Source organism: Myzus persicae, unplaced genomic scaffold (genome assembly GCF_001856785.1).
Source record: "Myzus persicae strain clone G006 unplaced genomic scaffold, MPER_G0061.0, whole genome shotgun sequence".
In the NCBI taxonomy this organism is placed as follows: Eukaryota; Metazoa; Arthropoda; class Insecta; order Hemiptera; family Aphididae; genus Myzus; species Myzus persicae.
Window position 1 is genome coordinate 1 of NW_019100507.1, and position 15890 is coordinate 15890.

Here is a 15890-nt window from a genome sequence, read left to right on the forward strand (position 1 = left end):
TACATCCGGGTGTATATGCTCTTTATCATAGTTTATAAGCGAATCTAAAAATCCATCAACTTTTGCCATCATTACCTAGTTATATACACAAATAAATTATATATTATGTTTAGTAGATAATATTAATACTTAACATTTGCTATCAATGAAGAAACAATAAAACCTCATTAAAAATAGTGTTGGTTACCAAATAGATCTATTTATTACTTAAGTAGGAATAATGTATATTTTATATGTGTAATAAAAATAGATTGAAATTTGTAAAAAAAATATATAAATACACTCTATATTTTTATAGATGTTATACTAAATTCATTTTATTATAATATATAATTAATTTTAATTTGTAAACTTAAAATGGGTTGTTTTTATTTTACCTATTCATGTGATAATTAGAATTGTATTTTCATTTCAAAAATCATACTTCTATTATATAACTGAATACATTTTAAGTGTAGCCGGTATAGGTATTAGGTATACATTATAATTTGGCATTTTAATGAATATAAATTACATAGTTTTAATAATATTAAATTAATTAGGTACCTTGCAAGCTTTCCAGCTTCTATCCTTTGGAACTTTTCCTTTTTTGGCTTGTAATACCATAACTCCTGATACTACATTTATTACAGCTAATGGAGGTGATCCAAATGATTTCAGTTCTGTTAAATTATTCTAAAATATTAAACAAAAATAAGTTAAATGTGTGACATCACTATGTATCAGATAATACAGTAAAAATTTAACATAATATACTATATAGATAGTAGGTACTTTATATTTTATAAACATTTACATTCAGTTTTTATTATTTTATCAAAATACGCACTATAATCTGTATGCACATGTAAATTTACACATAATTTAAATGCATAACAATAAAAATAAAAATAATATAAATACAATTGAAAACTATAAAAAAAAATATTTGAATAACATATTAATGTATATATAATACATATATATGTATTTATGTATTTTATTTTATTCATTCTTTAAATTTATCTTTATGGATTATTTTCATTTTGGAAACTTTTATAACTGTACATATTTTATATAAATTAATTTATTGACTGTTTCCAATGTATTTAGTTTTAATATAAATTATCAACATAGAGCATTTACTTTATTTAATGTATCTAAAGCACTTTGTGCAGCTACCAACGCTGGTTCTGCTTTTTCTAAATCTTCTGCACACAATCGTTGTTTCAAACCAACATCTTCTTCAATCAATTTAACTCTGTCTTCTTCTTCAGCAGCTGTAAAAAAATAATCGTTAATTTCAAACAATTAATTTTCATTTTAAATAATAAATTAATAAAAAAATATAAAGAATAATACCTTTGTATTTTTCATACTTCACTTTTTCTGTTTCTTTTTGGACCACTTTGATTAGCTCTTCAGCTTTAGTATTTTTCTTAGATAATTCAATCTCTTGTACATCTAATTCGACTTTTAAAATATCGACCTATGTTTATAAAAAAAATAGCTCAACTAAATAAACTGTTAACAGCAAACATAATTGTTAAATATATATAAATAACTCATTTTATTTTGACTTACTTGAGCAGCGCACGATAAAAGTTGTTTAATACCATTTTGGAATCGGTAGATTCCGTACTTAATATCATTGGTCTTTGACACTAATAGTTTCATGTAGAGATTAATTTGTTCCAAAAATGATTTTGGCGTTGTATAATTGTAACGACGATCATTTGTTAAATACCTTAGTGACATATCATTTACTGAACTATGCACATGGGACATAAACAAAGATACTGATCTTCTAAGTTTGACTGGAAGTTCGACCAAATCGCCTAAAAACCTGAATGATACGGATTCCAATGCCTCTTTAGGCCATTCGTAAAACCAGTTGATAGAAGTGCAAGTAACTAGAGCTGGAAATCGTCTAGATCGAACTCTTAATGTGCTACCAACGGGTGAAAAACACAAGACAATTTTTATTAATGACCTCACTTTGTTGATGAAAAAATGCCAGCAGTTCTCTTTAGTTTCAGGTAAACCAGATGCTTTAACCTAAAATTATAGATTGTCAATTTAACATTATTAAGAACCTAATCTAACCTATAATAAAACCTCTGGGGCGATGGTTTGAATTATATTATCAATTTCGTCATCAGCAAACAGCTCTGGAATCTCGCCACTGGCCAGCATATCATTAATGAGCACAAGGAACTTCTCATCGGCCACTTGAGAGTCAGTCATCAGGAACATGATGCCAATGTTTTTTAACCCTGCCTTTAGATATAAGGTGGCTAGGTCAGCTTTCAAATCGGCAATGCCATATGAAGACCTCAACTGTATTTGGAATGGTTCTAGCGAAGATATAAAAGCTGATAGGCGAGCCAATGATTGTTTACCGCTGCCACCAACACCAACGAGCAACGCGTTGCCTCTAGGAAGTTCAAGAATACGGTTTATCCGGCAAACGTGTGACATCGCGTCTTCGAATAGCACTAAATTAATAGCCCCCAGAAATTCATTGTATGACTTCATTGCATCGTTTAGTAATTTTTGGAGTATTGGCCATGACCTCACAGGCATGTATTTTTGATCACCAATACCGTCCGCAAAATGTGAATATATCAATGGGCTTATCAAGTATTCATTTTCTGGTATATCCTGTATACATAAGATTAAGACTTATGATAATAGCAATAGATTCAATTTATAAATACTTTAAAAAAAAAATGTTTTTTTCTTTTTAAGGTATGTTAATATCGTAATAATTAAATTATGTTAAAAATCAGAATATGTTATATTATATTATATTATGTTTGTATTAAATTTAAAAAAAAAATGTTATTTAAATTTACTTCTAAATATTAGTTATAATATATATTAATAAAATAATTTAAAAACTGTAGGTATGTTAGTGTTAACTTGTGCTTGCATGGTTAAAGGAAAAAACTGCTGGTCTTTTTGAATCAAAAATTAAAACCACAATGAGTACCCCTCTGGTCATAAATAATATAAAATTAATTATTTCTTATAATATTATTTTTCAAACCCTTAAAAATAAATTATTAGTTTGCAAATAATACCTAAGTTAATTATTTATACTGAAATTCCATAAGTTTTATATATTTCCCAAATAATTGAGAGGGTTGAATACTAATAGTTACATAATGAGTAAAATACAATAATCTTACCTCAATTACTAGGTTCTGCATGAAAAAGTTTTTGAATTATTACAATAAAACACTATTACTGTGTAATAAGACGAATAAATAATATAAAATACTCACACTAAAAGTTTTCTTTATTTGTTCAATAATTGTTTTTGAAAAGGTTTCTTGATCTTTTTTTTCAATCAATTTATCACAATAAATTCGACTAGTCTCGTGAAGCCAGAGGCGAATGAAAGAACTAGTATTTGAGACACATTCACCCGTGGTGAACATAATTCCCTTAATAACAAAATAATATTAGCATTAATATTTAAAGATTTCTTCTTTTTTTAGTTAGGCACAGAGTAGGATTTTACTTGAAAAACATTGCTCATATCTCTAAGATTGAATATATAATGAAACTTAATAGCTGTAGGCAAAAATACTGTAAGAATTTTGTCATGAAAATTGATCGCCAACTGTACAATTAAATCTCCTAATTTTAACACGGTACTGTTGAATTTATTAACTGGATTTTTTAAATGTTGAGTTAAAATCGAAGAGTAGATTGAGTATAATGCATCACGTGATGGAAATCTAAAGTACATGTTATCATAACAAAATGAAAAAAAAAATTATGTATAAATCATGAATAGTACGCAATACTAAAGAATTACCCCATAGCAAAAACATAAAAATGTCTCTGCAGTCGAGAATCAATAGTAAAACTTCCAGCAGTTGGATTCATACTCGAAGCAAACATAACGTTTTGTATATCTTTTAGACATAATTTTGTCCTATCATACCAATGATTGTAATCCATAAATTGTCTGATGAGGGTATGAGGCTGCACGGTTCCATAAGGATCGACCTTTAATTAAATTTATTTAAATTTAAAAATATATACATCAAACGAAGTAAAAATTATTGTTATTATGGAATTGTAAAATCAATTTTAAGATTCATTAAAAATTATTGTTAACTATTTTTGTAAATTTTTCAATCAAATTGATAAACTATTTGTATCGGTATTATCTGAAAAAATTACAAATAGTAAATAATAAATTATAATAAATTTTCTATTTATTTGTTAATTTATATTACACAAGTGACCATTGGTCGTTGTATGTCAATATTCTTTTTTATCACAATTCCAATATTATATTCATATAATAGTTGTTTAAATTAAATATTATATACAAAATATTAACTTACTTCGGGCATGTTTATATCGTCAATAAAATATATTAGTGTTTTACCACCGGGTGGTCCAAAGTTTCTTCCAGCTTTTTTCTCTAATGGTTTTTCCAAAATCTTTTGTAACATTTCTAATAAAGATAAGTTATAATATTAAGACTTATAATAAAGTTTTAGTAATATGTATGATTGTATGCTTTAAGAGATCCATTTTTGAAATTATTGTCATAAGTTATATTTATAAAGAACAATTTAGCAGTATAAAACTATATAAATTCATTACTCATACTCATATAAAAGCATAGAGTTTATAGTTTTGCTGTTAATTATGTATTACTTATTTTTATTTACAAAACGCATGCTTAAAAATAAAAGATGAAAAATAATTACATATGAAAACAAATAAAATAATAATAAACAATCATAAATATAAATATCTCAATATGTAAAAAATTAGTTTTTTTGTTCAAGTACCAGATGTTGTGTAGAAATTAAGCGGTACATTTGCAACAGCGTACAAATCATTAGAAAGTGATTTGAGTTTATCATTAATTATGACCGATTTTCCAGTACCAGCAGCTCCGACCAACATAATTGCCTTTTTCTTATCAACCAATAAATCAAGGAAATATCTAATCCTAGTTGTTTCTATTGTGTTTACTAGTGTTTGCTGTAAATAATTATAACTTAAGTAATAAATATAACTCATTAAAATCAAGGCTTAAATCTAGACCCAAAAACATAAAATATCATAATTTAAGACACAGGGGATATTAATATTTAATAGCATCTAATAGTATAAGGTTCAGAAAGATTGTTATTGTAATCATATTTTTTTAAATTGGTATGATATATGATGATAATTTTTTTTTATAAAATAATATAATCATTACTTGTAGAGGTATATCTGGATTCAGTTCAAATGATGATACAAGATCTGACCAAGGAAGAAACTGTTTTGATTCAGGATCGATGAAATAATTGAACACACTTCCTGATGATGGGATTTTAATCGTTTTAAACTCTGTTACCCACCATTTGGAAAATTCAACTCGCCAATCAATCAACTATGTAAACCACAAGTTTAGCATTATAATCACAAAATATAATTAATGCACTTATTATTATAAACATGTAAGGTATATAATAAATATTAAATACATTTTTTTTAATTATATAATATGGGAATGCTAAATACATTAAATAATAATACTAATTATAGGAACCTGATCTTGGAAAGTTGCAGAACCGAAAGCCCAAAGACAAGTAAACACAAAATACGTTTCGTACACATCCCTAGTGGTTTCCGGGGGACAATTGACGGGAGTCAGAAGACAATCAAGTAACGTGCACAACATTTGTATGTGAGTTATTTCCGGTATAGGTGTTATGATTTTGAATTTTGTTTTGAGTGCTTCTAAGCAGATGGGCACATATTTCTCAAAAAGTACCAGAAGAGCAGCTTTTTCGGTTGCATTATCCCTTGTGTCAATCCAACTAGAAACATATGGATTCCAGCCAAGATCTGTAGGGTTTAGGTAGAGTATACCAGCTCGGGAAACAGTGGCTGGTGTGGCAGATCGCAAATTGGATATCTCAAACAGCAGACGCATTGTTGGCGTCAGGGCAATACGTTCATTGCTTGCCAAAGTCAACACCTATAATGTATAAATCAAAACAGTTTGTACGTGTGGGGTAATGTAAACTTAATTATAAACCATAGCATACCTATATAATAATCGTGAAAGACTAAAAACATTTCTTACCTTATTATCGTCCATCACTGTGTTTAAAGACTCAATCCACATAGGATCTATGTCACCGTCCATTACCATCCATCTGGATCCATCACCAGACATTTGTGATTGATCTCTTATCAGGCACGAAAATAATCCTAGAATACAATGTTACTATAACTACAAGCAAGAATTATACCAGTGCATAAACACTTACCGTCCACCCATTCTCTTGTAGTCGGACTAATTACGCCAAACAACTCGTCATTAGTTACTGCTTTTGGTTCAATGTCATTATAATATGGTTTAAATTTCAGGTTTGCATAAGTTCTATACAGCGTTTTCCACACCTCAGACTTGCCCGTACCGGCTAAGCCAATTATGAAAACTGAATGCCTAACTTCTAATAACTCCACTAGTTGCACTACCTACGTGAACAAAATTAACAATTCATATTATCATCAATAGAACGTACGATATATTAATTTTTTTTTTCAAGGACCTTAAGAATGAAATTATCCTCTGGCTGGAGTTTCAAGTCAATTGTAGCTTGACGAACTTGCTTTTCAAATTCAAAATCACGTTTTCGGGGCACGTCTAGTGCAGGGAACAAATCACCAATAAGTCCCATAAATATAGTAGTATCTTCAGTTACAATTTTTGGAGTGTTAAAATCTCGAAGAGCTCGCATTAAAACTTCATCTTCGGGACGATTTCTATCTGCCCGCTAAAATTAAAATCTGATAATTGTATGATATTTATCTCAAGATAAATATGCATTTTAAATCTTTAAAGATCATAATGTAGAATACAATTAAATTGTTTAAGATTGATAATATTTATTGTGTTATAAAAGTACTACAAAAATAAACTAAACACAAATGTGTAAGCAATTATTTTAATTTAACATAAAGAATAAAAGAACCATAATATAAATAACAACATTTTTACCTTCAATGATCCGGCAACAACTAATAACGACTTAATAGCTCTTAATCCCCAATCATAATGATCTTGTTTTGATAAGAGTTCTTTGCAAAGCGAGTAAAGCGTTAAGAATTTTCTAGCAAGTAACCTTGCGTTTTGGAAACCTTCAGCAATCAAGTTAATTTCACAAATTAATTCAAAATCTGGTACAACCATAGCACAAGGCCTGAATAAATACATTTAAAATTAACAAGCATGAAACGATGAAAATGTTAGAAAATGTTCATCGACTTACCTGAACAATGTATTAAGATTTTCAGGAAGTTCTGCTCGTCCCGCGTAACCAGGGTTCATCGTAATAAACATACCAATAGTTGGAATGAGATTAACATTATCACCCAACAGAAAACAGGTGTTCTTTTTCGCTTTAATGGAGTCTAACACAGATTTAACTTGAGTTGCCACCACAGACAATACTTCTACGGATATTCTATTAAATTCATCAAAACATCCCCAAGCACCAGTTTGAGCAAGACCTTTGTATATATTACCACATGACTAAAATTGAGAGATTTTTTTTATTATGTACCTATAGGAAGCAAAATATTTTATTTAAAAATAAATAGTATTATTAATTCACTCTAAAATCCATTTGTTCGGAGCAATTAAAAACGTAGACCATCATTCCTATAGCTTTCCCTAAATCTTTGGTTGTCTCAGTTTTTCCAGTACCGGCTGGTCCAGCAGGAGCTCCACCCATTATTAAATGTAATGACTATTTCAAAGCACAAACATTAAAATTAAATATAATTATTCAACATAAAATGACTTGATCAAATAGTATTTCATTATATTATTAAAAATAAAATATACTTAAATTACCATACAGACCCAATAGAAATGTAATGCAAATTACCTGTGTTAACGTTATATAACATCTATCTGTCAAGGGAGTCACAACCAATCTAGGAGTATTTCCCAAGTATTCATACCAATACCGAAATTGCGCGTCACAAATGTTGGCAAAACAATCTGACTCTTTTAAATCCCATCTTTTATAAAACACAATTATGTTTAAACTCCAAAATTAAATATATAGTATTATATTACGTTACCTGTGTCTTAGTTGACATTGCCACTGAAAAGCAGAACCAGTTTCAATTTTTTGTTGAACCATTTTTGCAACTACATCCCGGCAATGCACGTCAATAGTACAAATTGTGTTCACTTTTTGGCGGTCTCCTTTGGTCAAGTCTTCCAATAATAAATCAATAAGTTCATTCAACTGCACTATCTGTAAACATAATAATTTGTTTGGGCTGGGTATATATTATAACAATAATATGCTTTCCCAGTTACCTGTATGATAGATTATGATTAAAATATTTTAACACATATAATATAATAATTTTAACCTCTTTTTCCAAGAGAATAAAACAGCCATTGTGACCTAACAGATAAAAATACAGCTATTTGAAAGTAGTATAGTTCCATAGTTAAATGAACAAATCATATGATATAATATGTACTCTTAGTTATTCACAACAATGGTAGCGCAGACCAGCCAGCTAGTCCCTATCCCAATAGTGGATATACAACCATAATTAAAGACCGGATTTAGCATATTATGCATATTCATATTTTTATAAGCTATTACATGCAGTAAATAGATTTTCATCAATCATAGTTAAACAAATAATGTTACAAATTTTTATTTTGCATATTTTTGCATATTTTGGGTACAAGTGCATATTTTCCATAAAAATGCATGTTTTTGCATATTACGTATATATTTAAATATTTTTATTTAATTTTATAACTGTATGTACCATTATTATACACAAATTTGTTCAAAACACAAAAATTGAAAATATTTTTAAAAATATAATAGGCAGATTGTATACTGATTTTCCCGTCGTATAGTTTTATCTTATCTAACATTATCAAGTTATCGACTATCGTTTATTTATACTACAGAACACAGACTGACAGACTAACGACTGTAGTTCGAAGTGTACATTCGGCAATAGTCAACGACGTCAACGTAGTTCTAAATAAACACATATTAATTTTATATAACATTGTTTGTGTTTTTAAATTACAATGCCAATAATGTCAGAATATAGAATAATGCCAATAATATCATGCCAAAATGGCCAGAGGGAGGTAATGACGAAAAAGTTTTGTTGATGTTATCCGATGCAGCCCCATATATGGTTAAGGCTGCCAAAAATTTAAAACCATTTTATTCCAATCTTATTCATGTGACTTGTGCTGCTCACGGGATTCATCGGATTGCAGAAAATATTATGGATATTTTTCATGAAATAAACGATTTAATTAACAACGGAAAAAAGATTTTTTTGAAAGCTCCTTATAGAATTCAATTATATCATGAAATGCTACCTAATAAACCATTACCGCCCCAACCTATAATAACACGATGGGGTGCTTGGTTAGAATCAGCAATATTTTATGCAGATAATTTCGAAAATTTTAAAAATGTTATACAAAGCCTACCAGAAGACGATGTAAAAAGCATTAAAAACTGTAAGCAAATTCTAACTAAATCAAATATAATTAACGATTTAACTTATATTAAAACAAATTTTTCGGTTATTGTTGAAAGTATTAAAAAGCTTGAGACTTCAGGTTTGCTACTCATAAATGCTTTAGAAATATTTGAACAAGTTACAAATGCTATCAATAATCTTTCAGAAAATGAAAATAGCGTATTAATTAAAAAAAAATGTTCCGACATTATTAAAAAAAACAAAGGCCTGCTAATTTTAAAAGAAATTTCTAAAATACACCAAGGTGAGAATGTTGACTTAAGTTCTTCTATCAAACACTTTTCCCCGGAAATGTTGTCAAGTTTTAAATATGCACCCATAACAAGTGTTGATGTGGAACGAAGTTTTTCTGCATACAAACATATTGTCACAAATCGCCGTCATAATTTAACTGAGATCAATATGGAACATATTATTGTTACTTATTGTTTTTCCAATAACAAATAAATTATATATTTTTTATCACAATCATAAATTCATAAAATATATTGTATATAATATTGTAGTTTATTATTTTTTTTTCATCATAAATGTTTTGATTTTATAAATTTTCCATAAATAAAAAGCTGTAATAGGTAATAAAAATTTATTTTGCATGTTTTGTGATATTTAAGTGCATATTTTCGTCATAAATGTTTTGATTTTATAATTTTACCATAAATAAAAAGCTGTAATAATCAAAAATTATTTTGCATGTTTTATGATTTTTAAGTGCATATTCAGAACTTTTTAAGTGCATATTTGCATGCATATTTTAACATTTTAAATGCATATAAATCCGGTCTTTAACCATAATAATAAAATAAAAAGTGATTTGTGTACTCGCAATTATAATAATAACAAATATAATGAAAATACAGTTTGAACAATACTAATATACCACAAATATATATAATATATATACAACGCATGTTTGTGAGTGGCCGGTCGGTACACATGCACACAAATTAAATTATAATGATATCTAAGAAAAAAAATATGAGCATTCTTGGACTTAGCTCAAACAAATTTATTAGTATTTAAACAATAAAATATTTATGAGAAAAAGTTAAAATTACTTGTTTTTTGTTGTATTCTTTTAGAGCGTTTTCATGACCTATTTCAAGTTGAGTAAAGGCATCGTTAGTTTCAGCAGTCCACCATATTTGAACACCACATAAAGCTGTTTGAGCTGGGTAATCAAATATCCATAATCTTCTTGGTTTCTCATCATAGGATCTTACTGCTTTGCTAAAGTACTGACGGCCTGATGAACGCATTATATCTGTCAATTTATTTAGCCATTTTTCAACCTATAATTGTAAATAATTTTTGATTGAATAACAATATAAAACCGAATTCCTTGTAATTTTTTACTTGTCCAGAACATTCACAGCTTCCATCAAACTCAACGTATTCGCCATCTTTGGCATACATGCCAACCCCTAATTTATCTTTAATAAACTTTATTTTTGCCATAGAGTCATATAATTTGATCAAATGTCTGCGATTATATTTAAATTTATTATTTATTTAATTTTTTTTTTTTTTTTGATAAAACAAACTATTATATTAATAGTTGTATAAAAAAAAATTAATATACTCAAGTTTGATTTACTTGCAAACGGACTCTGGATTATTCCCATTTGATAGTATATCTAATAAATCGGCCGATGATATGAAATAAAACCTTGGATAAGTTAAACGTTTTGTTTCCAAGTATTGTGCCAACACTTTTTCACATTTAAACAGCTCATTTTGAATATTAACAAGTTTGTTATACAATCCAGGTTTACCAGTACCTTTTATAACGTTTGGATTAGCTCTAATATCCACTAGTAATGCCTATTCACACAACATCATTCAAACAATTTTCATTACCATTGATGGTTATATTCTATTTTTATTTTTTTCATTCACCTTAAATTCTTTGTCAAGTAATTCGAATCGCCTCGTATCCTCTGGTAATTGTACTCTAATGTCTCCAGAACCAATAAATATTGCTTCCAGATAAGCCCATATTCTCTGTACTTCCAACCAAAAATTAATTAATCGATCAGCCGTGTTTAACTTTAATTGCCAACCAGACACTTCATTATAAAAATATCCAACAAACTTCGAGCTTAGCATATTTTGTAATTGGACTTGATTGTCTTCTAAGACTTCTATTATTTCTTCCTTGACTTTAAGCAAATTAACTTTTGTACTAGGATGAGGCTGATACTCGAATGACATTGTATTCCAAGTTTCAGCAAATTCTTTCAAGGATTTCTCCATACTCATTTCTTTTACAGATTTATCGACAATTGTTTTTATTTCATCTTCATACACATGTAAATTAAGTGATACTAAATCATTTAGTGTTGTTGATTTCTCAATAGAAAATATAACCTGGAATAGTTTAATGATAAAATAATATATATATTATATGAATATAAAATTAGAATAATATTACGTTTGTAACATTCATAAGTTCCGCCCAATGGCGTTCTTTCATAGCTGGGTTTTGTAGTTCACTTAATGCTCTCAAAGACGTCATCATGGTTTTTATCAAGTCTTCAATGTATACATATACAGACCAATCGCGAATAGTTTTATCCATTACTTAAAATAAAATAAATATTAATTAACTAATATAATTTTTGAAAATATATATTAAAACTTATAAATGTAAAAATAAAATACCTCTTAACTCTTTTGCAAACCGTTTAAGTTCCATGTCCATATACTCAGTGTCTACATTATTCCACAATGTCGATTTCCACAAGTCTATCCAGCCTGTAACTAAGTTCACAAAATCCCACAGCTGTTTATTGAGGCGTAAAGTTTTTTTAGTTGATAATAATATATTTGGCTCTGGTTGTGGTATTTCAAATAATACAGCTTGAGAGAGTAATTTATCATGCAAATCTTCTAATTCCATTAAAGAATGATTTGCATTATCAATCTCTATGTAAGGATTTTCACAATTTGCACTAAATAAAATTAAACATGAGATGTAATTTAATGAGATGAAACTACAAATTTTAAATAGAAACTTAATACTTACTTAAATTGAGCCTGTTTTATAAAGTTCATTTTGAAAAACGTTTCTCGCACGTTTAACAAAATTATTCTCCCGATTATTAATGATCCTTCTATTTGAATTAAAGGAATTACTTGAGATTTGACGTTCAAAGCATTTTTCTTAGTTATGCTCCATTTTTCCGGTAATTCCTTAAAATAAATTTAACATAAACGTGTGTTTTTCAAATGCATCATAATGCCATATTATAGTTTAAATACGAAATATAGTCAAGATTAGAGAACAAGCATTAACGAAACTTGTACAAACATTCTCAAAATGAACTGCACTATTAATTGTTCAGGCATAATGCCATAATGGTCCCGTTTTCTTCTTTAGAAATGATATGTAGATAAATTGAAATTTATAAATCCATCTAAATTTTACTGTTGAATATCTCAAAACATTTAGAAACTTTATAATTGCCAAAAAACGTGAGCACCTTCAATTCAATAGAACTAGTTTGCTCCGATATTATAATATTTTCTACAAGTTAATAGATTCCTTTCTCTATTCTAAGTCACATCACCTCATACTAATATAAGTCACTTTGCATCACCCACTTTCCAGTATGTATAAAATATATAACATATACTCCCCTAATATATCTTGTATTTGCATAATTTTTCATTTTTTATAACTCAGATTTAAGTTGTATTTGTACCTCTTTGTAACTGCTGTTTAGAATTTCTATTTTAATAATGTAAAATAAATAAGTAACCAAACCTTTTTTAGTTTAAGTATTAATTATTATTATTTATTTATTGCTTATTACTTTTTTAGTATTTTTTATTAATCTATTTTGTTTTAAAAATTTTTTTTGTAATGCTGGGAATTTTAAGTCATCTATGATTAATATTTTTGTACATCAAAATAACATTAACCGTTAAAGAAACAAACTGTCATATATCCATTAAATATCCAATTTTAACAAAGTCAAACACTCATAAATTAAAATCGTGCCTTAACATTTCTAATATTTTAAAAACAACTTATTTGAAATCTTATATTTATCGCTCAAAAATTAAATACAAAATGAGCTATTATAAAAACAATATATTCCTTGGTTTGCTCAGAATCTTAAACAAAAAACCAAATTGACTATTTCTGATACCAGGCATTGTGAAATTAATTAGTTATGCTAAATTGTAAAATTAACTATAGAAAATATATTGAATAGTATTCCCTTATTGTTAGTTATAATATAATAATGATCATACCTGCTTCAAAATATACACATCTTCTGGCATTTCTACGTCATACACTTTAAGTAGATGTAATATTTCTCCTATTGGCTCGAACATTGAATCATATTCTTCTTGTCTCTCTCGAACATTAAATAAATGTCCCATGATTTTAACAAGACCTTCATAGTCCCCTTCTTCTAATGGTTTTAAAAGACCAATATCTGTTTCTAATGTGAAATCTCGTAATGAACGCAAACTAGATAATTCAAAAACTATATATAGAAAAATATTAATTTAATCAGATTTATTTTAGTATACCTGTTCACCACTTTGTTGACCAAATAAGTTTTAAATAAATCTGACCAACTTGTAATTAGTTTTAAAAGATCCCTTTTAAATGGTTTAATGTCTAAAGTTAACCAAAAATCAAACGTCACGATTTCATCTATTTTATCGACTTTTTGATAAATATTATCAAATGAGTTAATCTAAATACAACACAATATTCAACCTCAAATATATTTTATACAACCAATTAAATGTATATATTTTTGTTGTATATACTTTGTTTTGAAAATCAATCAGTTTTGGAGCAGAATGTATTACTAATGGATTTCCGTCTTCATCAACGTCATATTGAATTTCTAGTTCTTCCAATGACAGATCTCTACCATATAATAGAAAAGATGACAATGCATCATTTTGATTAGTTAGCCATACCATAGAATACTCTTGGTACTGTACAATATATTCAAGAGCCTGAAATAGAAAAATAGAAATAAGAATTAATCTAGTAAATAATATACAAGTAATAAGAACAATTAACTATGCTTTATTTCTTACCTTATTGGTTGTAATCTTAACTTGATCAAGTATATTATCTATATATTCCACCACCTTTTCAACATTCCTAATATCTACCTACAATTTTATATTTAAAATTAAATTTGAATAAATGCATAATTACTATATCAACATTTTTACATTATATGGTGGATAGCTATCAGCAATTCTTTCCATGTACAATCCCATTTCAACCATGTCTTCAAGTAAAGAAGTAATTAATCCATAGAAATTTGGTTCATCATCGATTTCCAAATTAGGCGAGAAACGGGGGAAATTATCATTATCGAGAAGGTATATGACAATAAATATTGCTAAAGATCCATTTGGAATTGTTATTTCATCGTTGATATACTTCAGACTGTAAATATTTTTTTTTTTAATTAATCTGTCAAATTTACACACAAATATAGGTAATGCATGTGATTAAAATCATTATTTAAAATTATTGTAAATAGCTGTTGTACATATAAATAAGATGTTACTATAGATCACCTATAATAATTTAAAAACTAGTGAACACTTTAAACATGGATAAATTAATTATTTAAAATGTTATATTCCAAGATAAAATAATATTTTAGGAACGGTAAAATAGTGAATAACTTTGAAGGTTTTACTACTACATTATTAGGTAAGTATTAAGATTCACTAGATTAAAAAATTAAGAGAATTTATTATTTGAATGATTTTCAAAAATTGAAAATACATCCTTACATCAATATACCAACTATTTTATAATGTATTTATTTCAGACATTTAAAAACTTTTGAAATTGTAATATTTCATAATTATATTATTACCTGCAAAGAGTCGCATCTTGTAACTCAGTAAATACTATTTCATCAACAAAGAGTTTATATTTATCCCACATTAACTTTCTTTCAATGTTCGATAAAATAATTTCTGCCTGAATATGTATGTAATCTTGTTTTTGTTCCCCGTAATATTCTTCTTCTACTTCTCCTTGGACAAATTCTTCTAAAATAGTATCAGTCTGAATTTCTATTTCGTCTTCGTCTATTGTTTCTTCTCCATAGTTGTTGCCTTCTACTTCTTCGTCTAATATTTCTTCTATTTCTTCTCCATATTTTTTGCCTTCTACTTCTTCTACTTCTCCATCTAATATTTTTTCTTCCATTTCTTCTAAGACAGTTTCTGTTTCCAACATCAAGAAAAAATTATTTTAGGAGAAATACTAATGGAAGAAAATTATGAAGAAGAGATAAACTTGTATAGATGGATCATCAGTA

At 27.6% G+C, this 15890-nt stretch overlaps 1 protein-coding gene across 1 annotated transcript; it reads right to left on the reverse strand.

The window, feature by feature from the left end:
• Window positions 1-3: 3 nt before the first annotated feature.
• On the reverse strand, window positions 4-15882 carry LOC111029027 (dynein beta chain, ciliary-like; the record flags this gene model as incomplete). Its single annotated transcript, XM_022307846.1, has 35 exons — window positions 15441-15882; window positions 14779-14998; window positions 14638-14715; window positions 14359-14553; window positions 14113-14282; window positions 13828-14050; window positions 12593-12759; window positions 12229-12518; window positions 11999-12147; window positions 11464-11934; window positions 11162-11388; window positions 10921-11047; window positions 10623-10856; window positions 8107-8285; window positions 7908-8043; window positions 7632-7766; window positions 7287-7549; window positions 7016-7217; window positions 6567-6791; window positions 6282-6492; window positions 6095-6222; window positions 5555-5986; window positions 5222-5395; window positions 4803-4998; window positions 4347-4459; window positions 3809-4002; window positions 3509-3728; window positions 3270-3431; window positions 3174-3188; window positions 2098-2643; window positions 1564-2037; window positions 1342-1468; window positions 1126-1259; window positions 547-675; window positions 4-75 (listed from the first exon to the last, which is right to left on the reverse strand). Coding segments are annotated over exons 1-35 (7386 nt in total), but the record flags the coding sequence as incomplete, so codon positions are not given.
• Between the last annotated feature and the right edge of the window lie 8 nt (window positions 15883-15890).